This window comes from Macrobrachium rosenbergii, chromosome 29 (assembly GCF_040412425.1).
Source record: "Macrobrachium rosenbergii isolate ZJJX-2024 chromosome 29, ASM4041242v1, whole genome shotgun sequence".
Taxonomy (NCBI): domain Eukaryota; kingdom Metazoa; phylum Arthropoda; class Malacostraca; order Decapoda; family Palaemonidae; genus Macrobrachium; species Macrobrachium rosenbergii.
Window position 1 is genome coordinate 19,376,432 of NC_089769.1, and position 25,652 is coordinate 19,402,083.

Below are 25,652 nucleotides of genomic sequence, written 5' to 3' on the forward strand. Positions count from 1 at the left end.
GGTGAACCAAGCCATCAGACCATTCAGGCCACAAGGTTTCTTTGCAGCAATGGCTACCAGTAGCATTTGCACATAAAGCAGACATGCATTGTTTGTAAAGCTTTTGATGGGTAAATTCTCTTCCTTCTTGTTAGCTAAGGTATTAGATTTGATGGTATTAGATTTGATAAAAAAAAAAACGGCTTTTCTTTTTCATCAAGTCTTTCAGCATCTGCCAAAATTTCTTTTTTTCCTCCTCAGAAGCATATAAGACTTTGCCATGAGTCGTTTTGTTGGAAAGCCCATGTTCAGTTTTGAACCAAAACAGCCATCCCTTGGATGTCTTAAAGTCTGCAACCTTGTGAACCTGTGAACTTCATACCTGTGGTCTTCAACTCAGCACCATACACATGCACCCTGGCCGACCTCTCTGCTGACAAAACCAGATCAAGGTCTGCTGTTCATCACCTCATGGAGAGGCTTGGCCATCACCTTGTGAGCCTCACTACTGGACATTTTCTTCCCAAAGTCTATTGTGTACTTCAGCTTGTTCTCGCCATTCTTAGTGTCCTGCAAGGTAGACCGTGCCATGGAGTGCTTGGTCATGATGTGAGTCAAAGACAAGCTGGCCTTGATATCTCAACAATCTCTAGCTTCTGCTGAAGTGTGAGCATGTCTTGGCCCTCTCATGTACATAAGAAACAGTACTACACACAGTAATAACAGCACCTGCAACTGCAGGTAGATTCATGAACGAGATGTAATTTGGGAAAACATTGTGACAAGGCTCACACGGCAGCTGTTTAATATGTGATTACTGAGAAATGACACACAACTGGACAAATGAGAGGAGAGCACTTTACCACAAGTGCCTTGGTACCTTCAAGTGAGAGAAGAAAACTCCCATGATGATACCATGACGTACATCAGGTATTCAAAAGTGATAAACATAATGACGTTGTTTTAGAGGCACTGGCACATAAGTTTGCAAGCATATGAGTGCTTTTCCACCCACACAACTTCTACTATGTGTTACTGTAGTCAAGATGTATCTTTCTCAACCACTCAAAAGAAACAAACAAAATGATGTGTAATAAATAACATTGCTTTTAAGGTTATATAACAGTCATTTAAGTGCTTAAGTGCCACTTGTGCCCTGTAAGTGCTTACCATAACCCCCCAATCAGTACTTAGTCACTCAAAAATGATAAACAAAATGACATACAGTATAATTATTTTTGAAGTGACGATGATTTTAAGTTGTGAAGTGCATACTTCAAAAACCACACTGAGCAGGGGACAAATATTTACCATGTTCCAAGTACTACATCAAACGTGTTCACCATTTTTTCCATAACCTTACACAGACATGATGTCAGGGCAATGGGACGATAATCTTCTGCCTGGAAGGGGTCTTTCCCTGGTTTTGTAAAGGACAGCAATTTTAACATTTCCCATAACTTAGAGAAGTTATGTACTCAAAAAATTCTATCAGTAAGGGTGTATGCTTAATTATTGGGTATGTTATGATGTCCAGTCTATGAGCTGATTCACTATACTTACTCAAAGCTGATTCAGATTCCCTCATAGTAAAAAATGGATGGTATTGTTCATACTTTGGTATATTAAAATCAGTTTCTACCTGTTCCTTTGCCTTTTTGAGCAGAGTAATTTTTCTTTGCAACATTAGCAAAAGATTAGCAAAATCATTTGTGATGAACCAAGATCTGGAGGTTGACAAGGAGTAAATTTGCCTGCTATTTTTCTCACTTTCACCTAAAGTACATTCTGAGGTGTTTTTAAATTTAATGAGGATACAAAAATTGTTCAAGGTTCCTTTTGTGCCATTGTAATTTTTATGAACCCTTTCCATTCGAAATTAAATAAGCTGATACTCACATTTTTGTCTGTAATATCTGTTGAATGTTAACCTCATGATTATATGAGTTTTCTGGCATTTGCAAGTATACAAGTAACTGATCAGCAGATAAATAAGCCTAAAGCCCTAGGTTCTGATTGAGACCATCAAAGAATATAAATTTATTAAAAAAGTCAAAAGCATCATCTACAGAGGGAGAGTCATGGCAGAGTCATCTGTTAAACTGTGTTCCTGGAATATTGGCCGGTCAGCTTTACGGATGTTCCATTAGATAACTTTAAGATGGGGGATTTGAATATACATTCGTTAACTTTAAGATGGGGGATTTGAATATACATTCATTACTATTGGGAAATGGTTAATGGAAATCTATCATTTACCACTCCAGTTGAAGTCAATGAGGCAGTTAGCACTCCATATAGATAAGTCAGTCACTGACAATGTGCCTGTCTGAATATGAAAATTGTCAGACTCCCCATGTTTAGGATATCTACATTTTCATTTTCTGTGATGGAACGAAGGTAATTTTTTCTTTGATGGGCAACTAGAACATCCCAAACAGGGTGTCTGCAATTCACATCTCCCAGAATAACAAAGAAACATGGTAGTTGTTGAGGTATTAAAATTCATGAATGGGGAAGATTTTGTAAATATCAGCACAGCTCCCACTTACAGTGCAGACTAGATATTAGGAGGGTTCCATGGGGTTATCATTTTGAATATATAAAGCTACATACCCATAGCTTCTTATATTTATGTTACCATGGAAATGATAGGCTGTACACTCTTGAGGGCTCAGACGTATTATTATCTATCATATTCTCTTTCAAAGCTAAGCATATACAGGTACAACCTCCAAAGCTTCAGGAGAGCCAGTCAGAATAGATGTAGATTCCAGAGAAACAGAAACACCAGACACATTTATTGCAGCTCCAAAGAGGCAGAAACACCAACAACAACTTGTTCAGTCTCCGGAGAGGTGGGAGCACCAGGCATATCTGGTGCAGCCTCTAAAGAGGCAGGAGCACCAGACACAACTGGCACAGCCTCCAAAGAGGTAGAGAGGTTGCCAGTGATGTCCCCCTTTACATCAGGGGAGGAAACATTTACATAACTTCTTTGGTTAGGAGCAACACTAGAAAATTATATCCCTGGTCTAACAAACATGTTTAATACTTTCTGTTTAGCCTCTGCAAATGTGACATGTTCAATTACCCTTAAAGACTGTACTTCTTTTTCCATGATGTTCACATCACAGTTCTGTGAATCTAAACGAATAGGAGACACCTCCAAGATGAGCAATTTTAGTTCTTCCCATTTAGCTCCCAATCCTTGAGTTCCAATGGAGAAAATGTGTAAATTTAACCTAGATTTAGAGGCTGGTAAATCAGAGCCCCTTTTAAATGTTTTTATTTTACTAACTTACTCTTTTTTCTGAAGGGAGACTGGTTATTACCTCTGGCTGCCTTCCATTTCAAGGTTGGTACTGTTTCCATGGAGGAGGAACATGCCACAGCTAGCACAGCCTCCCTACAATCATGGATGTTGTGTACCCTTGATGGTATCTTTGTAGAGGAAATAATGTCAAGCTTTGGGGCACCAGACAAAACTGGTGCTGCCTGTGGAGAGGTGGAAGTGTCAGACGCAACTGTGCAGCTTCCAAAGTTTCAGGAGTGCCAGTCAGAACTGATGCAGATTCCAGAGACAGAAACACCAGATACATTTGGTGCAGCCTCCGAAGAGGCAGAAACACCAGATACAACTGGCACAGCGTCTGGAGAGGCAGAAGAACCAGGCATATCTCGCACAGCCTCCAAAGAGGCTGGAATGCTGGACACAACTGGCGCACCCTTCAGAGGCAGGAGTACAAGTTGCCACTGATGTTCCCCTTAACATTAAGGAAGGAAATATTTCTGATAGCGTTTACATAACTTTCTTCGGTTAGGAACAATACCAAAAAAGGATATCCTTGGTCTAACAAACCTGCTTAATACTTTCAGCATAGCCTCTGCAAATGTGTTATGTTCAGTTACCCTTAATGCCTATTTCTTTTCCCATGATGTACATATTACTGTACAATTCTGTGAAGAGGATGGATGACTATCTCCACAATGTATACATTCTGGTTCTGCATTACATTTATCTTGCCTTTTATTTTCTGATTACAAGATCCTAAGATATGACCTTATTCTTGACAATAAAAACATCTTTTTGGTGTTGTGATATACCATTTAACCTAAAATGTAAGGTAGCAGGTGGAATTGAATGTAATAATCAAATTTGGAAGCAGAACTAAGGCATATTTGATCTTCATTCCTTCAGTTCTAATCATACCTTATTCTTTTAATTCTTTTACAAGTTTCTCTTATGAATACGTCATTAGCAGAGGGGTGAACATCATTCTGTTGCAGTGATTCCAGAGGCCATGCAATAACACTTTTAATTTTTCATTTTCTTCTGAGGAGGCATATTGTATTGTCAGTTCTCCGCAACTTTGAGATGATATCTTATGTTCTCAGCCACAATCCTTCAAGGTGTTACAGTACACTTAAAAAATATAACAATTATGATCTTCTAGATAGGTTAAATATTTTACATAAAAAAATGTTTTAAATATCCCTGGCGTTATTTCGCATAGACTTTTGGTGAATTTTCTTTACATCATTCCTTAGCCATGTCCAAGCAGAGGTCGTCAACTTTTGTGTGTTTTGAGGGAGTCCCCACTCCACTGGGTGAAATTGAAACTGATGTACCAGGCCAAAAAAAAAGATCTATCCCATCTAGGAGGATGCGACTCCCATCTCTCTTGTGGCTCATATTGAGGAGGGGCTCCGGCCGGAACCAGTCCTCTATTAAGAAGGAGCTGTCTTCCTTAATGTGGGCGAACACTAGTTAAGGGTTGTTAAAACCCCTTCCACTATCACCTCCAGTGCCTGGCGTCTCCCATTACCCACAACTGTGTGAGACCTAGCACCAGATCCTCGAGGGCCTGATCTAAACAGACCAAAGTCTGCATCCCAAACCAGTCTTGCAGGGGGTGGAGGCATCATCTTCAGTGTTGTCCAAATGAAAGACCAAGGTCATTCCATGACTGTCAACAAAGACCTTCAGCTCATATCGCAGTTAGAGAGGATGGACACAAGATGGAAGAAAGAGTAGAGGAACCTATGTAATGTGAAAGGCCTGAAAGTGAGAAAAGGGTAAGGAGGACTTCTAGTGCCGAACAGGGGTAAGAGAAAATCTCTGTTCAATGACCATCTTGCTGCATGAAGTCTTAACCACAAAACGAAAGGAAGTCTCTCGTCAAGAGGGTCTGGAAATTCTAATTGAAAAATTGCTATTGACCTGCCTTTACACACGCATATGCATATATATATATATATATATATATATATATATATATATATATATATATATATATATATATATATATATATATATATATATATATGTATATATATATTTATATAAATTATGTGTGTGTGTATATATTTACACATATTTACATACATGTATATATATAATTATATATATATATATATATATATATATATATATATATATATATATATATATATACGTATGCATGCACACTATATGTATATACATTTATATTATATATACATTTATATTATATATATATATATATATATATATATAATGTGTGTGTGTACATGTGTATATATATATGTATATATATATAATGTATTATGCCAACAAATTCATATGATTTATTATACAATTCCCTGTAATATATATATATATATATATATATATATATATATAACTTACACAAATTCCAAAGGGAATTACCACTGATAGGTGCACTATAATTCCCCTTGGGTGTAATTTATTCTGGAGGTATAATGATCTGGATCTTAAACGATATTTGTGGCTTAATACTTGAGTGTGTGTATATATACATATCATGCATACATGCATGTATATACATAATATATATATATATATATATATATATATATATATATATATATATATATATATATATATATATATATATATATATAATATATATATATATTTGATTGTACACAAAGTAAAGTAATTGTATAACAAACGCAGTTAGAGAGGATTTACAAATTCCTTTTACATTAAGCCTAGAGATATCTCTATTAATTATCGTACTTCAATATACTGCATCGTATAATTAAACGAATATTCCGAAGTGGAAACGAAGTTCATTATTCACTTTCAGTTCTCAGTGAATTATATAAAAGAGCTAAACCCTTTTGGACGAGGTATTAAATAGTTTAAAGAAAATTAACGCAATAGTTATGGCCACCCTGGCGTGGTATCAGGTTATGTAATTATTTAAAGGAAATTAGACAGAGGAAACTTGTCAAAATGGATTAAGCTCGCTTTGAATACAGAGGTGGTTGGCAGTGTTTTATTGCACTGTCCTGTGGACATGCAAAGTTAAACGAAATTGAATATAGTCAGTGAAGTCGAAAAAGTTATGCGTAGATGGAATTGCCGTTAATATTCAGGTTTCATTTTGTTTTGCGATTGCTTGCGCCTTTGCGATGGAGGAAAATGAGGGGAATTACGCTTTAGTGGTGAAATACTGAAATAAAACGAGACGTGTAATTAAGGGAAATCTAGAAAGCTTAGATTCGTTTCATTTCAACACAAAATTACCTTTAGGTAAATACGACAAGAGGAGGAGGACTAAACATGCAGACTAAGCAAATTCTGGTTTATCTTCTTCGGTGGTTAATTATCTTTTAGCATTTATCATTACTTTGAAATGTACGTTTGTAAGAATATTACTTTGACATGAACTAATAATGCATAATATAGTATGGTTTCGTATAAAATAATCAAATATTGCGAAAATAATTTATTTTTGTTTTCGGTACCTTTTTGCTCCGGTAAACACTAATAAGGAGGCGATTCCAGCATCACATTTCCCCTTCCTGTCCTTCTTTGCCTTGTATAGCATTAGCGATGCTGCTTTTGGGTTGTATCTAGCTCCAGAGAAGACGAATTAATCTCTCCCTCTCTTTCTCTCTCATTTGCCCTAAATTGTGTCTTAAGTAATGGAATAATCATCCCCGCTAATGCTTCTGTGTTTTCTGGGCCTGGCCAGATCTGCATCCAAAAAATAAGGCGCGCTGTTTAAAAGTAATGCTTCCTATATAAGCATCTCTTTTAGATATTCACGAGATTTATCCAAATTTTATTGGAGTACTATCCACCATGCCTGAGAAAGAACTGTTTTCTTTCCAGTTGTTGGCAATGGAATCCTAACGCCTTTCCTTTCTGTGACGCCGTTCTTATTTTTTTCCCAACTTTGCATCACCTCATCTCCATCACAAGCTGTCAAGATTTTCTTAATTGTGCAGATTCTACCAGGGTTATTACGACTTAAAGTTCGCTAACTGTAAACCAGTGCCGCTTCCCCAGCTGTGTAAGAAACCTTTAGGCCATTCACGTATACAATGTATTTTGTGCAAGCCCAAGTGAGTTATGACTCGTCTAGGCAAGTTTTAAAGGTCATCATTCTTCCATCCATCTAGGTTTCTTTTTGTTTTATCATGAATACGATTTTCTGTGCTGCCGGCGGAGATACTTCTTAGGACATTACTGTCAAGAGCTGTTTGACTAATATGCTTCTCCACTTCGGTAGCTTCAAGGTGTACGTGCTCGGCTTCCCATTCCTGTAAATTCTTTGTCAAAAAGCTTCTTTTGGAGAGTTAGTAGGAATATGATTCAGATTCTTCGAAGGAGTCTCAGTTGCTAAAAAAAATGAAAGAAGCTTAATAAGATGATTAGTGTCTGACAAGACTAGGCGTGAGGCTGTCCTTAAGCGTAAGTGTTAGTAATTGTTGATTTTACCATTATTGAAATATATTCTATTTTTCATGTTCCTTTTTCAGCGATGAATGTCGTTCATTATAGTGGAATTCGAATTTCCCTTCTCTTCTCTCCTCTTCCGCAAACAACGAATTGTACTGTACACCAGGCGCAAATAAACATTGATGAGAGACTCCTGAAGAAATTAAAATATTTTTATATCAGAGGCTCGACCCTTCTCTAAGTCCAAATCTATATATATATATATATATATATATATATATATATATATATATATATATATATATATATATATATATATATATATATATTTAGATAGAGATACCAGTATACAGCACTCAATGCATTCCATCTGTAGATAGGAAGTTTTTCCACAAATGACGTTTAGTTAACGGTGCCTTCCTGGGGTTCGTAAACTTACTCTCATCAAAACTGTGTTTAATCTAAATAAATACCTCCATATGTAGGTGGATCCTGGGAATATGTATCCGAAATCAGCAGATGCTGTAAAATATTAGTATTGACAAGTTAATTACAATTTTCAAACCTTGCTGTGAGCTTTCTTTGTAATTTATGTGCTATTTCTGGCTTTCTGTATATGTCACCTTAGTTAATTTCAGGTGTATTGTTGCTCTTTCATTGTAAGCACAAAAGTTGCAAGGAACATTTAGCTTTGCCATAATTCCCGCGAGAAATAAGATTGCACTTCAGATCATTTAACAATTCCAAGTGTAATGGCAAAGTGAGAGTAAGGAAAATTTTTCTTTTTCAGCTTCCTGAACTCCAACTATACACTTTCCGCGTCATTTATTCTTCCTCATCTTCGCAGCTTACCAAAATGCGCTGAGCGGGAAAAAAGAATCTCGAATTTAATGACTCTGCCCATTAAAATTTGCTTAGTGATAGTGGAGGCTGGCGGGGGTGGGCGGGGGGATTGATGCTCTTGGAGGGAATGAAGGCAGTGGGTGGAAAGACGGCTCTCGATGCCGCCAATTTCTTTTCGTGTGTTTGATTTTGGGATTCCCTTTTGTTCTTTTTATTAGTTTCATTAGTAGCATCGTTATCTGTACCTTTTAATAGGTAACAGTAGAAGTATTAGTAGCCATAAATAATTCTTTTATTTTTACCCATTTATTTGTTAATTTTTATAACCTTTCGTCACATACTCTAAAGTCATGCAACCTATAGCCTTTCCATTTGGTACTAATCGCTGCTTATTACGAGGGCTCGCGTTGACGCAGCATTTTGTTACATGAATCAGGCAAATCATCAGTGACGTATTTTCCTTTGCATTTTCGCTAGTCTTAATCTCAACATTGCAAATCTTCCAGATACTTTCCTAAATTTTATTCTTTCTGGTCTCTGGTCAATTTGGTCTTTATTATTATTATATGTTAAAATAATACTGAAGTCTCGTCGTCCCATTCATCCATTAAATGGACTCCTAAATACTTATACGAATCAACGTTCTCCCTATTTTCACCATTCCTATTTCCGTTGACTGCGCTATCTTCTTTGGTTCCTTCTCGTTTCACAGACTTAACACTTGCGAACATTTACTTTCAGCTTCCTTGTTTTACAAACTGTCCAAGTCTTACGTCAATTTCTGCAGCTTCTCTCCGCTTTCATAATACACACCCCATTTTTTACCCTTTTGCTTACCTAACAAACTTGGACATATCCTGGCATTACCCTTGCCTCCCGTATTACTCCATTCATATCATACCGTTATCCGAAAACTACTTTTACACCAACCCAGTCACTCGTTTGTTGACATTTCCAACATAATCTCCGCTTTGATTCTAGTCACTTTTATGAACAACTTTTTAAGTCTTAAGTCTTTAACGCCTTTCACTTCGTCCATCTGCCATGCTTTCCCAGTCAAAAAACCTTTCCATACATCTTTGGTATACTAAGTCTTCGAAGCGATTACTGTTGAAAATGATTTCCAAAGTTCATAGAATTATATGAACCTTATGCATTTAGTTCCTGAACTTCTTTGAAGAGAGGTGTAAAATCTGATGAGATATTGTTCATGTGCCATTCATTAGGTCGAGTAATTACATGCTCAAATCGTAAGACTGAATCATTTAGCATGGAATATAGTTAGCCAGGAACGAATACGTTTTTGTTCTTTGGAGAGTCTGGCCATGTGTTTTCTTTCACTTTTCCCGTGCACTGAACTCTCCTAAAACTTTGTCTTTATAAGCTACGAGTACTGTATATAACTAGATGAATTTGCCTTTCGTTATTTATCCATAACTCTATTTTGTCAAGTTTTATGCACCTTAGACTATATACATTGTTTCATTTAAATTTAAGTTTAGATAACTCCATTGTAGACTTCGGTAAACTAATATTTCTTAAAAGAAATACCACTTTAGGGCAAAGGAGATGGCAGTAATGTTAGGAATGTGTGTCCTACTCTTCGTTAGTTGTTATACATTTGGTCTCTATGAGATTCAAGTTATAGGAGTTCATGGCGGGCGAAACCACTTTTTGCAACCGAGACATCGATGATGACGTTTTTTGTCAGCATCATGGCTAAGAACAGGGGTACGATAAAAATGCCTCTTTTGTGTTTAAAGGTGATTTTTGGGGCTTAAGAGCTCTTTTACTTCACTTCTGATTCTGGCTATGAGCAAATCATGAGTGAGACACCACGCAAGCGAGAATAACTTTAATCCATTATTCATTTATTCTTATAGTGGTAAAAGCAACCCGGTTAGCACTCCAGTTAAGTCATCTGATCATGCTTTAGTTTCTTTAGTCTAAGATTTTACAGGCTTTCAGTGATTCATATGTAAGATGCTTATAAAATCTTACACAGATTGGAATAAAATTTTGGATCTTTCTTATTGAATTGGTAATAGTTTTATAAAGAAGTGAAGCCTGTTCTTTTGAAAGAAGGTTTTTTTTTTTACATAACTGACAGGTAACGTGCCTTTTGGTTGTTTAAATGATCATTTTATAGCTGTGGCTCAGTGATGTTGTGCTTTAGCTGAAAATGAATACAATTTGAGAATAAAAGAAACACTTTCAGGTACAACTCAGTAATCATGTATGGTGGGCTACTCTAAAATCTGCAGTATTTTGGCAAAGACTCTCCAGTGTTTTTTTGCTTAAACTGTGTAGTTCTGTCACTCCCTGTCCAAAGGAAAAGGCAGCCCCTTTGGGCTTTTGTATTTGACAGCAAGGAAATGTAGTGTGAAACTCGGCATGCCTCATTTCTGTTATCCAGGGGGACAAACTGATTGATTTATTGATCGATTTAAGATTCTTTGGCATCGTGACAACTAAGGTCATTGACATTAAGAATGACGAAATTTATATAAAAATGGACATAGTGACAAGATTATTTTTAAAAATGTATCTATAGTTTTTGCAGAAGGACTGCTTCCAAAATAAATTTATAAATGCCACTGGCATCATAAATAACTTCTTCCCTTGAGGATTTTCGCTAGAATGTACCTGCCATTCTCGTCTTGGGTCTCAGAAGGAAGGCTGCTCCTAAGGTCACTTAGGCTGGGGCATTCAGTTAGAATATGTTTGATTGTCAAAGGGTTCAGGCCGTCATCACAGTATGGTGTATTTCCATTTACTAAAAACTTGTGTGAGGCGGGTATGCCCTATCTTTAGACGGCAGAGGGCGGTTTCCCATTTTCTGGGCATAAGACACTCGTAATTTCTTTCACTGTGTTTTCCCCAAATGTATTCCAACGTTCCTGCCATATATTCCTAAGAAATGATCTGACATTTAATTGGAAGTCGTCACACAGAAGTTATATTTCCTTCTTTTGCTTGTTTATCAGCCTCTTCATTACCAGACACTCCTACATGGTCTGGGACCCAACAAAGTTTTACTTGTATTCCTCTTAATGCATTAAAGCCACTCTTGAATTTTTAAAACCAGTGGATTACTGAATTTAAAAGTACTTAAGACTTAGTAAAACACTTTCTTGAGTCACGAAAAACGGTAAAATTTCCTTCATCATTAGTTGCTGTTCTCACTAGCAGTTAAAATTCCCTACAATTTCACAGTAAAAACAGACATCTTGGTAGGTATTGTACTCCTCCAATAAAAATTATTACTGTTTACTAAGTCCAACACCAGGACTCTATTTGAAACTTTCAGTAAAGTTGAGCATGTATGTTTTTCTTCTTGTTCCATAAAAATTGGGAGGGTTTCCACTTTTGGCATATTCAAAATTTGTTTTACCCTATATCCATAGGGTGGTGGAGATCTAGTTTGTGAGTCATGGTACCTAAAATAATTTTTGCTGGTAACAGTTTAAAAGGCTACAGAGTTTTGCAGTGTTTGTAATCACCAACATCACGGAACAGAAAACTGACGATGAAGATCTAAAATGTAGCTGGCCAGCATCTACTAGAAGGCATGGGATAGGTGAAGTTCTAAAATCTGTAAAGGACTTGGTGTGGCTGATGAATATGTTTCCCACCAAGTTTCTACAAGAGAATGGCTTTATATTGTTTTAAAGTATTTTGCAATCAGCGCTCAATGATGTGTGAGCCTGTACTTTCTATAGTATTCAAATGAGGAACCATGTCATCCTATGATCAAAAGTTAAATCCTAAAATCTGGGTTGCTTCTAAACATGGAATTTACTGGCCTCTTATGTTCATATCAGACAATGTATTTCACGAATATGACAGAAGTGCACTATAAGTTTTACGAGGGAAACATGAAAAACTATTCATTTCTACCCAGTGAGTAATTTTATCTACAAGCAGTTCAAGTTTACTTTCAACCATTGCTGTATGTTTTCCAGCAAATAATATATATACAGACCATCCACAAAAATCACAATTTTTAAAAGTAAATTGTATTTTTCCTAACTATACAAACCCAAGGTCCTTTACATTAGGAATTACTTTCAGCGTAGGCTGGAAACGGCTGTTAAACTCTTGAGCAAGGTATTTGGGCAGTAACTACCGCCAGGTAGGCGGGAATACCCGCCTGCCTGGATGTAAACATTCCAGTTTGCTTTCGGCCATCATACGTTGCAGACGTGGTTTCAGATCTCTCTGCCTGACTGTTTTTAAGCCCTTATTTCCCGGTAGGGTCTTTCTGTTTTTGTGTATATATTACGTGTGTTTGATATTTATTAATACAAACCCACGATTTGTGATAACCTTGCACAGCTGTCGATCCCTGCGGTGTGCCTTGGGTTTGGTGGCCAAGGGCGTATTTAAGGAGCGTAACTGAGTGGTAATGCTTCTCTCCCAGTAGCCCTCTATTTAGTTACTGAAGGCATTCCCCTGTACAATCAGAGATAGATTGGGATGTAATATCTTTGCTCCCCTACATTGATTGGGATGTAAGAGTTCGCTTCCCCTCTTGGGCTCCCGCCCTCCATGTACAAGGGCATGACTACTTCCTTCCTACTTGTGCTGAGTGTTGTTTTCGCCGCCTGCACTTAGAGAGTTGCGGGCGGGAGGTTGCGGGTATTGTCTGTAAGTTACGCTTCCATGGCGCCCTTGGTAGCCTCCCCTCTGTCCTTCTCTCTCCTGCAGGTTCTTCCTTATCTCTCCTTTGGTAGAGACCTCTCTCCTCCACCCTCTTCGCTTGCTTGTCGGATGAAGACCGTGAGGTGGGGCCAGCCAGTCGGGCAACCTCTTCTTGGGTACCTCCTCTCGCTGAGTGAGGAGTTTTCCTCTAGTCATCTTTGCTTTTTCTTTCAGGTTGATAGTGAGCATCGCAGACACAGCAGTAGTTGGCTGGATATCTCAGGGGATGTCTCGTATGAAGGGGTCCCAACATTCATTTAGTGTTGCTTCGGGATCGACCACAATACCTGGCTGGATGACATAGTTCCACGTCAGGATCGTTCCAACTGTTCCCGCCGATGTGGATCGATCGCTGCCATTGCTGGCCTTCATGTATGCTGTGGCAATGCTTCTGGCATATCTGTGGTCCATCTGCTCCTGCTGTTCCCTGCATTATGCTCCTGTTAACTCGACGACAGTCTCTGGGCGGCTTTTCCTGGTCTCCTGCTGCGGCCATCCTGAGCGTTCCTGTCACTGCTGGTGACTTTCAAGTGACGTTCCTGGCTGTTGCAGTAGCTCCTGCCTTCCAACGGCTGCCGTAGCTCCTGCATCGGCTTTCATGATCATACCCGCTGCTTCTCCTGGCGGTCATGCCCGGGGCCACTTCCGTTGTGTTCCTGCCAGCTGCCCCGGAGGTTTCGATGCCCGCCACCCTGTAGAAGATGTCGGCGTGAAGGTGAGGGAAGTCGCCTTGTGGAAAGTGACGTTCCTGGCCCTTGCAGTAGCTCCTGCCTTCCGAACTGCTGCCGTAGCTCCTGCATCTCCTGTCCTGATCATGCCTGCTGCTTCTCCTGGTGGTTGTGTCCTGGGCCGTTTCCATTGTGTTCCTGCCTAACTGCCCTGGGGGTTACCATGTTTCGTGTCCACCGTCCTGTAGAAGATCTTGGGGTGTAGGTGAAGAAAGTCGCCCTGTGGAAGTAGCTGCCGTCTTCTTCATCTTATCTTCGATTTAGTCTTCTGCTGCCTTTTCCCTTAGTCTCACGAGGTCCAAGGGGGTCCCGGGAATCGGACAGACCTCCGTCGGCTGAAGGAGAGGAAAGCTGCTTCTTCCCCTTGATGCCCTTGGACGTCTAGACACTGCCTCCTTCTGAGGGGGCAGTGGGTCTCTCGTTGGCTCTTCCCGACCTTTGGGTTAGGAAACCGATTCGCATACCCCTGGGTTTTGTGTTTCGGGAACCGCTGGCGTGCAGACCTCGGTTTGCGATCCCATTCCCAGTCCTAGAGGTTCCACCTCTAAGATGGGGGCTGCTTCGGGCGCTCATAGTATCCCGATCTGGTCTGGAGAGTATTTCCTTGGCCCAGTTTGGGTGCAGTGCGAGAGAAAGGGCTGAGGCACCCAGGTGTCTCAGCTCTTCCTACCAGCACCACAAGCGCTCCCCGAGTGCTTGCCAGTGCTCGGTTGGGTTCCCAGCCTGGTGTCTCGATCCTGTCGGTTACAACACCAGAAGCAGCAGGGAAGAGATTTCCTTTGGGAGTCCTGCAGGACTTCTAAGGGACTGACTCTCTTCTGGGAAACAAGTTTTTCTCGTTGGCTCTTCCACCCTCGGGTGGAACCGATTTGCATTCTCCTGTGGGGTCTGGCGTTTCAGGGGTCACGTCTTGGAAGTCTGCGTCTAAGACTGGTTCTGTGCCTGGCTCTTTCGATCTCTTAGGAAACTGAAAGCAGCTGCTCCTGATTTTTGGGAGTCTCGTGGGTAGCTCGAATTCTATGTATCACAAGCGCTCTCCTGACGAGAGGCACAGGATGAGAGAAAGTGCCGAGACACCCAGTCGTCTGGGTGCCGAGATGCCAGGTGTCTGGGTGCTGAGACGCCAGGTGTCTCGATACTGCCCACCAGCTGCTTCGGTTGCTCGGCCAGGTTTCATACTTGTGTCTTGAACCTTAGGGTTCGAGCATGCAGGATAGCAGGCACACAGTTCCCCTTTGAACCTTCTTCTCAAGGGGCCTTGGCCTCGAAGGAGTTTAGAGTTCAGGAAACTAGCAATAGTTCACAGCAGATGAGTTCCGCCCTGTCCAGATCCGATTGTGTTTGCGCGATCGGCTTGGCTCGACTCGGCCCCTGGTTGCACTCACGAGACTGGCTCAGCTCGGCTCACCCCACCTGCCTCCCAGTCTGGATTGCATTCGCATGATCGGCTCGGCTGGGCGCAGCTCAGCTCGGCCCCACTCGGGTTTTTTTTTTTTTTTATCCGAATTGGGTTCTTGGCTATGTTTGAGTGAACTTTTTGCTCTTCCCAGGAAAGCGCTTTGCCACGGCACAAGCGCTTTTCTTTCCCCATGTGGCGGTAATCTCCTTCGGTTGATTATCGCTCACGGTCCGCCTCCCCTGCTGGTCTTACTGGTAGGATAGGTAGGGGTACTCTTTCTCCTCACCTGTTCTCTTTTCCTCTCGGTTGTTCTGAGAGGCGCGAGACAGACAGAGAGAGCTCTTCGGAGTTCGGTTTCCTGGCGTGCTTTGGCTGTCGGTCCCCCACTTCCCTCGTAGTACAACCCGGTAGCCGAGGAGGGTTTCATGGGATCTGTCAAGGCTCCCTCCAAGGGGAGAGGTACAAGAGTTTCACACTTCGGAAGCAGTGAGGGTCTTCCTCTTCAAGTTGCGATCGCCCTCGTTTTTCGGAGAACTTAGCGCCAATTTGTCAGCGCTAGGATCCCCAGGACAGGACCGTAACTCCCCCAATGAATAATCTTCATCACTCGCAACCCTTACAGTTCCTGAGGGGCTGAGAGTGTCGGGGGCTGCCGCGGTCCTTGATTCCAAGAGCATTCTCAAACAGATGAACTCTTTTCTTCAGAGAGGGAGTTCATTCAGGTCGAGACACCAAGCTTCTCCCCTGCCTTGACAGAATACGAATTCTTCTTGCCTCGGAGGGTCTGGCCGACTGCAGTTCTGTTGGCAATTCTAGTGCTAAGAAGAAGGACTTTGTCCCAATTTGGATCTTCGGTTTTGTAAGTCCCAAGTTGGCTCGACTTTTAGGAATGAACCTTACTTGGCTCTGCATTTCTCTTGCAGAGATTTGCCAGATACCTCGGTAATCAAGGTTTGTACCAGGGGACTGCCTTGTCCTTTGGACAATGGCCAAGACCTTGGGGTCTTAGTCATCTCAACTCGACCTTGAGTTCAAGCCAGCCCCACCTCAACTCCTAAGAAGTCCCAGGCTTTGATAGAAGAGTGCGGAACATAGCCCTCTCCTACCCTTCTAGGAAAGTACACATAACTGTGTCTCTTTCCACTCCCTTTCCCATAAGGGAGGGGGGAAGAAGGGAAGAGAGAAAGAAGTAGTGACCAGGAGGAAGTTCTCTTACTGCAGATTCCTGGATGAAATGATACTTATCAAGCCTCTGGAGCTGGCAGCAACATTGCTGAGGCCTGAGAATGGATTCCTTTGGGAGAAGTATCTATTTCCCTTAGGTCTCTGCAATTCTTTTCATCCCACTTCCTCTCCTGTGCTCCCAATTTCAGGAAATGCCAGCCCGTCTAGAGCTAATTGTCTCAGTATCCTGTCATCTTGCAGAAGCTTCCCCATGGCGGATAACTTTGGTGGTTGATAGGTGATTGGCTGTGCAGGTGTCTTTATTTTTGGCTAGTTTTGTGTTTGGGGTCTATTCACTTAATGGGTTCTCTTTTTCTTGCTTAGGTCTTGGGTTTGGGCTGGATTACATCGGGTATATTTTAATTTTATTAAGTTTTTGGATTATGGCTCTTGTCAGGAGAAGGCAGAAGGTTGAAAATTTTAAAGATTTTGATAGAGTATTTTTGTTGGTTAATGTTTTCCTTGTTGTTGAATGGAAGTCTGCTTCCATTCTTCTGTCCTTCTTTCCTCCTCGAAGTATGAGGAAGGAGTTAGGCTAATGCTTGATTGAAGGAACCTTTGAATATGCTTGCATATTCCTCTCACTTCGTGTATCTACTTAAGGATTCACCGATCAAGGAATAGGCACACACCTGTAAGACTTTGTCTTGAAGGTGTGGGACCGAGATGATTAGTACCTTCTCATCACCATCCTGGGCTCAAGGCAGCCTTCTGGCCTTCTGAGAATTCAGGATGAGTTTTGCGACACTCAGTGGTTCATTGAACAACAAACCACAAGTAGTGGCATTTGTCGACAAACAAGAGGGAATAGTTTTTTCCTCCTGTTTCATCTGTCGACATTTGCAGGTGCTCAAGTGTTCTATAGCGCACTCGACATCTCAATTAGCCAGATGCATCCCTGGTGGGGATGTATTGGCAGGCAAGCTTGGCCTCGGGTTTGAGTGATTGGGATGGAACGTGCTGCTCACTCGAAGATTCATGAAGAGATTGCTCGACTGAGAAATCCCTACCATCTTTTTGTTGCCTCCCTGCACAAGTCAGTAGTTTTTTCTCACTCCTTCATACCAGACCCAGGGGCCGCTACAGCGATGCATGCTGTCTTTCTGGGAAACTTGATATCTACATTTTTCCCTCTGTATTTGTCTGTTTCGCTAGGGGTTCTCAAGCATTGCTCACCCCGAGTTACAGATGAATGCTGGAAGACTTCGCCTCTCACCCGACCTGATAGCCGAGGTATCAGGAACAGTTCAGCTTGACCCAACCTCCTGTAGCACTTACACAAGAAGCGGTTCTTTGGGCAGTACATCCCGGTGTGTTCGGGACTGGGAGAACTTCCAGCTTCCCTTGCAATCATAGGCTTTCTTGCCGAGCGGCAGTGGCTATAGCTGGATATCTCTTGAAATCCTCTGCAACACTCCCAGGGACTGGAGCCGTCTTCGCTGGTGGGTGTCATTGACGGGACTCCTTCTCGGGTCAGGGTCGCTCTTCAAGTCTGGATTTCCTCGTTTTCTCTGCCGAGGGTTGCTTCTTTCCCTTTCATTTGTGAAGAATGTAGGCCCTTGCGTCCTAGTCTTCTGTCTGAAGTAACTACTTCTCCTCCATCAAGACGTAGCTACGGATGTGAGAAGCTTCTTCGGTCTTGCTGTCTTAGGGAACTGTTCCCTGAGTGGCATGTGACTATCGTTTAGGGTTCCTGTCCCATGCTGCATGCACCCTTACGAGAGTTGTCAGATAGAGATGTGCCCTTGTAAGACCATCTCTCATCTTGCTCCGGCCTTGGCGTAGATGATGGAAGAACAGGTGAAGGGGATCAATACCTCAACTCCTTCTCGGATGTCGTAGGTGGACTCCGAATCCTTCGGCATCTTTTGTCGGGTTTGAGTCATCCTTGTTCTCCTCCTCCTTGGACTTTGTGTCGGTGATCCAGATCATTCGTTACTTTGTCCTTTAGGGAGCTGTGGTACTTACCAAAAAGGCTCAACACACCTAACCTGGATGTCGTCGACATTTTCGCTAGTATTCTTTCTTCCAAGGAAGAAGTGTCTAAGGACACATCTACCTCCTGGCTTTGTGAAGCGATCGAAGGAGGTACTCGGCAGCTGATGACGACAATACCAGTACCTTCCACCCGAGAGCTCACGAAACCAATGGCTTGGTCCATCCCTCGCATTCCGGGAGTTTCTGTCAGGCTGGAAACAAGACGTGGTCACATAGACCACACTCTTGTCTTCCTATGGTCTTGCCCATAGGCCCTTGGAACCTTTTTTCCTTGGCTCTGTGGTGGCTGCTCAACAAGTTGTGTTTTCTTACCCTGCTCCATCAAGAGGACGAGTAGCATCTCACCTAAGGTGTTGGTTCTGGAAGTGAGAATGATACCGAGAGTAACTGGCCTCTCTTCCTCCTCCTTCCCCATCCTCCTACTTCTCCTCCTCTGGGATGAGAACAGGACTCGAACCAAGAAGTGCTGGACCTGGCACCTGTTCTATTTTTCTCCTAGAATCATTGAAGCAATTTCCGCTCCTTCCTCTAGCTAGAGGAGGAAGGAGTCTGGTAATAAGGGAAACCCTATCTCAGCTTTTCCTTACTGCCTCCGACTGTAAGATTCTTCCAGCCTATTTCGTATGAGTCACGTTTCCTCACTCATGCGAAAAGGTCCACTATCTGACCTTTGATCTTGCAGTTCCTACACTCCGATCAATATGTCAGAGTCTCGGGTACTCCTCCTCGCTCCTTCAACCAGGAGGAGTAGCCCAGGTGTGCAGAACTCCAGTCAGTTCAGGAGACTCACTCAGATTCCTCCTTCCAACCAGTGAGTCTTCCTAATGTAAAGGACCGATGGTTTGTATATCGTGTTGGAACAAATCACAATTTTTGAAAGTAAATTGCATTTTTCCTAACTGTACAAACCTGAGATCCTTTACATTACATATTATGCCCACCTCATGCCACCCCTCAATCTGAACCTGGACCAAAAGCAAACTGGAATGTTTACATCTGGGCAAGTGGGTATTCCCACCTACCTGACGGTAGTTACTGCCTAACCACCTTGCTCAAGAGTTTAATGGCTGTTTCCAGCCTATGCTGAAAGTAATTCCTAGTGTAAAGGACCGATGGTTTGTATATCGTGTCAGAACAAAGTGTGAATAAAATGTCATTGAGGGTAACATTAGATATCCCATTCATGGCTAAGGCAAATATTGTCACACTTAGCACACTAGCTTTGGGAACACCTTCCTGGTATTTTCTCTCAAAGTATCGCCTCTTCTGACGTGGAAAAATCAACGTGCCTAAATACTTGGATGAACAAAGGAAATTCCCCAATTAAACCTGATTGATATATAGTTTCAAGTACAGCAATCCTCCAAGCATTGTCATATGCCTTTTTAAGATAAAAAAAAAGTCACTTGATGCTGCTTGGACGCATATGGTGGATATATGGAGACTCAAGACAAAGTAGAACATCAGTGGGTGCATTCTTTGGAAACCACATTGGCAGGTGATAAAATACATCTCTTCTCTAAGTTCCATACCAGTCTTGCATTTACCATCCTGTACATGATTTTACATAAACAGGCTGTCAGAGCAATTGGTCAATAATTTGCTGCTAAAAGTTTGTTTTCCAGGTTTTAAAAATGCTGAGATAAAGGATAGTTCCCAAATTGTAGGGCAGTTGGTATCACTCATATTCTGTTAAAAAATTATACTTAATATAAATAAATGGCTGTTTACAGATGCATACTTAATCATTGCATCTGGAATCTTTCCATGGCCTGGGGCTGGATCATTATTAATTGCCAAAGCTGAAGCACTCTCTCTTTTAGAAAAGGAGGATAGTAAGATTCCTCTCTTTCAGACAGAGTCTAATACAGTAATCCCTTGATTATCTGCATTCATTATCTGCAACTTGACATTACCTGCATGCTACCAGCCTCCAGGGAACAAGTGTATAGTATATGTAAATTTCATAAAAACTGAAAAACCTCACTCAAAAGGCTGGCAAAGCTGCTTGAGTCTTAAGATGATTTGGTAACACTACTTACAGACATAAACAGGCCGAGAAATGGTTTTGGTTGGTTGAGAGGATGAGGAGAGAGCTTCCATGGGGAGGGGGTGGGCCAGTGGTTGGCAGTGCTGCGAAGGGAGAGAGAAATGTTAGTAACACTGCTCACAGGAATAAGCATACAGAAAAAGGGTTATGAGGGTGAGTAGCTGGCCAGGGTAGGAGTTTCCTGGGTGGGGAGAGGGTGGGAATGCCATGCAGGATGGTTGGAGATGAGTAGGCAGGTATTTGACCTCTTTAGAGGTTTTACTTTGTTTCATGTTTTTGTACAGTTAAGTTTTATCACATTTTATTAAAGGATAATACTGTAACTTGTGATAAAATAATCATGCACAATGCAAGAGAGAGAGAGAGAGAGAGAGAGAGAAACATCTGATACCTCATTAAGAAAGTCTCCTACAAAACAACTGAGACCAAATTACTTAGCTGCCTCACGCCGGCTGGAGACAAAATTTCAAGTTGTCCAACTTTGAGCTATGCTGTAGTGTACAAGTCTTGGGTTTTAGTTCCCTTGCTTGAAAGTCCATGGCCCTGTTGTTCATTTATTACATTGTTTATTTCTTTTTTATTGAATGTATAAAATAAATCAGTTAAACTTGCAACACGATCATAGTTCGCACATGTTGCTCGAAATTACTTTCATTTAACCCTTACCAAATTTGTATATATTACTTTTGCACGTGCAGTCTTATTTAATGCTTGTTATCAGTTACCTGTCTAACAGTTTTTCAGTTCTAGTTTATTTCTCCTTTTCCCGTAAGTGTATTCCATTCTTAAGAATGTATGCACCGTAGGATTAATAAATATAAGAGTAGGTAATGTATAAAGCTAATTCTCATAATCTTACTTTACTCGTTACTTTTAGATTAATATTAACAGGCATTGTTATATTAATTAATTATCAATATTCTTTTTGATGTAAAAGGATGTTAGATTATTTTTTAAATTAAACATTTTTCAAGTTTACTTTAGCTTCTGTAGGTTATAGCTTTTGAAATTAATTGAATTTTTTAACCCACTATTTTTCACTTATAGCACATTTTTTGTGTTGGACTTTATGAACTTTGCTTTATTTAACGCCTAGAAAAATCCTTACAATAAATTTCGTAGGCTAAATTATTCCTTAAGCAATGGATGAATAATATATTTTAACAATTTCTTCTGATTTTAGGCTTCCATTCCACCACAGGATCATCGAAGAGCGAGTTTTCCTTTGATTATAAGAATGACTGGTGTCATCGCTTCGACAAGATTGTCCAGATATATGGAAAAGAGACCGGGCAAAAAGAAGACAATGAGTATAACTTCCAGGATCTCCCAGATGAGAGAGTAACCACTTTGGCAGGAACTGCTACCATCAACAGGACGAAGCCCTCTGTTACAAACGACAAAGCCAACTGCTACACTTTGCCTGCCTCCTTGAAGAGGAAGAATGCTTCTGCTACGCCTTCACCAGGGCTTACGAAAAACACTGATAAGCCTTTGACCAACAGGAACTCTGGGGAATGTGGAGTGCCAGCCTTGAAAGATTCACCTAAAAGTATCACCAAGAAAGATGCCTCTGAAGGTAATGTCAAAAGCCAGTTGCCACCGATGGAGGGCCGTAACCTTACCAGTGCTTCTTCTAAAAGCAAAAGTGTGGAGACATGGTGCTGATTCAGAAGCAATTAGCGAAAATTGCAATATAATTTTCCCTGGTCCAAAACTTTGAATATAAATTCACAGTAGTTATAACTTTAGTGAAGTGTGCAGTATAAGACTGCATCAAATGTTACTGAATATCTGCGAAAGTGAACAAAGTGTCTTCACTAGCCCCACTTTTTCAGGTGGATTCTGATATTCTAATCACGGCATAACTCTTTTTCTTCTTTCTTTATCAGTCTTCTCTAATAATTTATACCTAACATGAACAAGACCGCATTATGTGACGTCTTCAAACATTAAAATAATGCAGTCTTTGAAAATACCATTGACTTCAATGCATACTAATGCAGATGGTGTTGGCTATGATCTTATTGAGTATTAAAACTAGGTTTTTCCATTCACGTTGGAGTATCTAAATTTAAAAGGTCTACAAAAATTGAAGTGAATAATTGTCAGTGTGTTTACTGGAAATACATTATAATACCGTCAAAGGATAGCACTGACTTTCTTTTGCATAAAATTGCACTTGGACTTTTATTTGTGGAGTCACAGTGTAGTATATATATGACATCAAAAGCTGGTGCACTGGAGTAATTAATGCGTGTGCCTTCTATGACTGCTATGGTGATTTTGAATTGTATTAAGATGGCAATTAAATCGTCTGACATACCAGGCATGTATAAATATGGCCTGCCCGTAATGTATAAACAGTATGTTACTTTTCTGTGATTTAGGTAGAATATTGGTAGGTTGTCTACTGCCGCTTCAGTCGAGCATTGCAACTCAGTATGTGTGTCCTATGGTTCAAGAGTAGCAGTGATAATAGTTTACTGCAGTTGCAGTGGAGCAGTTACAGAGTGTCTGCTGTGATCAGTGAAGAGCACTAAATGTGGGACACAGATTTTTCACGAGCATCAGTGGGTAATATGGATCTCAGATTACTATTAGCACTAAATGCTTGCAAACATACGATTAACACAGTACTTGAATGTGACTTTGGTTATCTTAAGTCTTCTGATTGTAGAAGAGTACTGACAGTTAGTTACTGTAACTGCAGTAGGCTGTTGTTAATAGTTATTGTGAATCCATTGATTATCTAAGTTGTTTAAAGCTGTTTCGGCGTAATATTTAGTGTGCCTGCTGTATCTGCAATTGAGTATTTATGTGAGCTGTGATTGCAGTGAACTTCATATGAAGTGCCTGTTGAAGTATGGCCACTGAAGCTGATTTACCCTTGTAGGAAGAAGTGCAGTGATGTGGAAATTAATATTTTTTTTCCTTTCACTTTTTCAGGCTTGCAGTATATCTGTGGAGTGAATTTCAAGTCCAGAGATGTGTCTTTAAGAACGCCAATTGAAAGTCAGGTTCTCAAATATTAAATAACTGATTTGACGTAACAGAAATCTTGATTTGCCTTCGTCGTTTAAACTTATTTTTACATAGAACTCAACTCAAGCTAATGTAAACATTAGCCTTGTGATTTTTAAATTTTTATATTGTATTAGCTCATATTTTGTAAATTACATTTCAGGGAATTCTTTGAAGAGTGTACTTTTTAGTGGGTAGTATGGCCTTATTATGTAAATACATCCGTGTATATACTTTGCTGCAATTGCTACTACTATTTGTTAATAACGAAAGTGACATTATCACTGAAAATATATCTCTTATGACGTCGTCAGCGATCTTTGTAAGTGTTATTGACATCCAGCCGATGTAAGACTTTTGTGGAGTCGTTAGGTATATACAAGTGAGTTTTGCATCACCGTGATGTTACCCCGTCTTCATGGAGGACTAAACCGCATTTGGGCAATGAGTCGTACGCAAGATTTTCAGTCTAGAAATAAAAATTATTCTTGATATAAAAGTATAGCTGTATTGTTAAAAAAATTAGGTATGAGCAATACATTTGTAGGATGATCGAGTTTTCAAACAGCATGAAGAGAAATCTTTCATGCACGATTGACGTAAGCGTTTTTGGCTTAGTCGGAAAATTGAGCGGTCGGTTCATTTCTATAATTATATTTTGTTGTAATTTTCCGTTGTATCATATGTAAATAATTATGATCGTAATTCTTTTGCACTATGTACCTGTTTAAAAATATTTGTTTTGTAGGAATGCTTGATGCTCTAAACATACAATTCCGTCGACACATTTATAATGCACTTGTCTTTAAGACACCAGTTTATGATATTCATTCGAGAAAAATTAAAATGATACCAGAAAACGAAACAAACCAAATACGGTTATGCCGCGTCTTTGCTGGTTCTATTTGCTGAGAGCCATTTATCTTCAGTCTGTTGGGTGGCGTTTAAGCCCGACCTTTGGCTGGCTTTTCGAAATTGACGTGCCATTTAAATTCCATGTCATTCTCTTGGTTGGGATGTCGTCGCTCCAACTGCAAGGCCTTCACAAGACCCAGAATAGAAGGTAACATTTTATCCATTCGCCTTCAAAGAGGGAAAGCTCAAAGTCAGTCAGTTGCTCGAGAGATTGCATACTGACGGGACGGGAGGAGGAAGAGGCCTCAAAGGAGCTACTGGCATAATGAGAAATGGTATATAATACTAGAGATTGTTAAGATTCTTTCAAATTCTTCTGCAACAATAGCAGGTAGGAATGGGCAAACGCCTTGGTTTATTGAAATCACTATGTCATTCAATTCCATCAATCATTAAGCTTTCTAAACCAAGAAATGAAATAGTCACGGAGGAACTTAACCCTCTCTTGTTTGCAGCTGTGCCGAATACATCCTCGGGTTCCAACTTCTGAGCTTTGATTGGAATTTTATATTAGCGTTCGTTCATTTCTAGTCGTACTAGAATCTCGTATAAAATGCGGTAGCTTAAAACTGAAGTGCGTTTTATTCCTTCTCCTATGCTGGAGTCTTCTTTGTTAATGTTTGTACAAAAGGGTATTTTTAGAGAGACAATTTCAAGTTGCTCAAAATATGTCAATTGAGATTAAGATATGCTTGACTAAATAGTCATTTGCGGTAAACCTCAGCCTGTAAAATTATCATATTACTATCTGTGATATGTATTGCATTTTGCTAGTCACTCATTATGACGTCAACTGTTATATGCGACTTGCCAGAGAAAAAAAAAATAACAGTACATTTTATGAACTTATGTTCCTCCAATACAGTGTAGTGAAATGCATGTAATTTGTTCAAATGAAAATACCAGACGCAACACACTGCATTCCAGTTCAGCGTACGACCGATATTATAAACCTTGCTCTAAGGTGAACAAAAATGTAAACGGGCTCATAGATGCAAAGGCAACAATTTCACAAATGTGTAAGAAACTCTTCACGATATGGTTACATTATAACAAAACGGTTATCTTATGAGTGCAGATGTGCAAATA

The 25,652-nt window shown here is 40.4% G+C and overlaps 1 protein-coding gene across 1 annotated transcript in view; it reads left to right on the forward strand.

The window, feature by feature from the left end:
* LOC136854648 (DE-cadherin-like) overlaps positions 1-25,652 on the forward strand; it is a 434,643-nt gene that overhangs the window by 408,630 nt on the left and 361 nt on the right. Inside the window, exons 33-34 of the mRNA XM_067131212.1 lie at positions 21,808-22,203; positions 23,574-25,652. The exon at positions 23,574-25,652 is cut by the window's right edge and continues 361 nt beyond it. Coding sequence (XP_066987313.1) covers positions 21,808-22,203; positions 23,574-23,659 — 482 coding nt within the window. The 3' untranslated portion in view covers positions 23,660-25,652. The remainder of the gene's footprint in view (positions 1-21,807; positions 22,204-23,573) is intronic.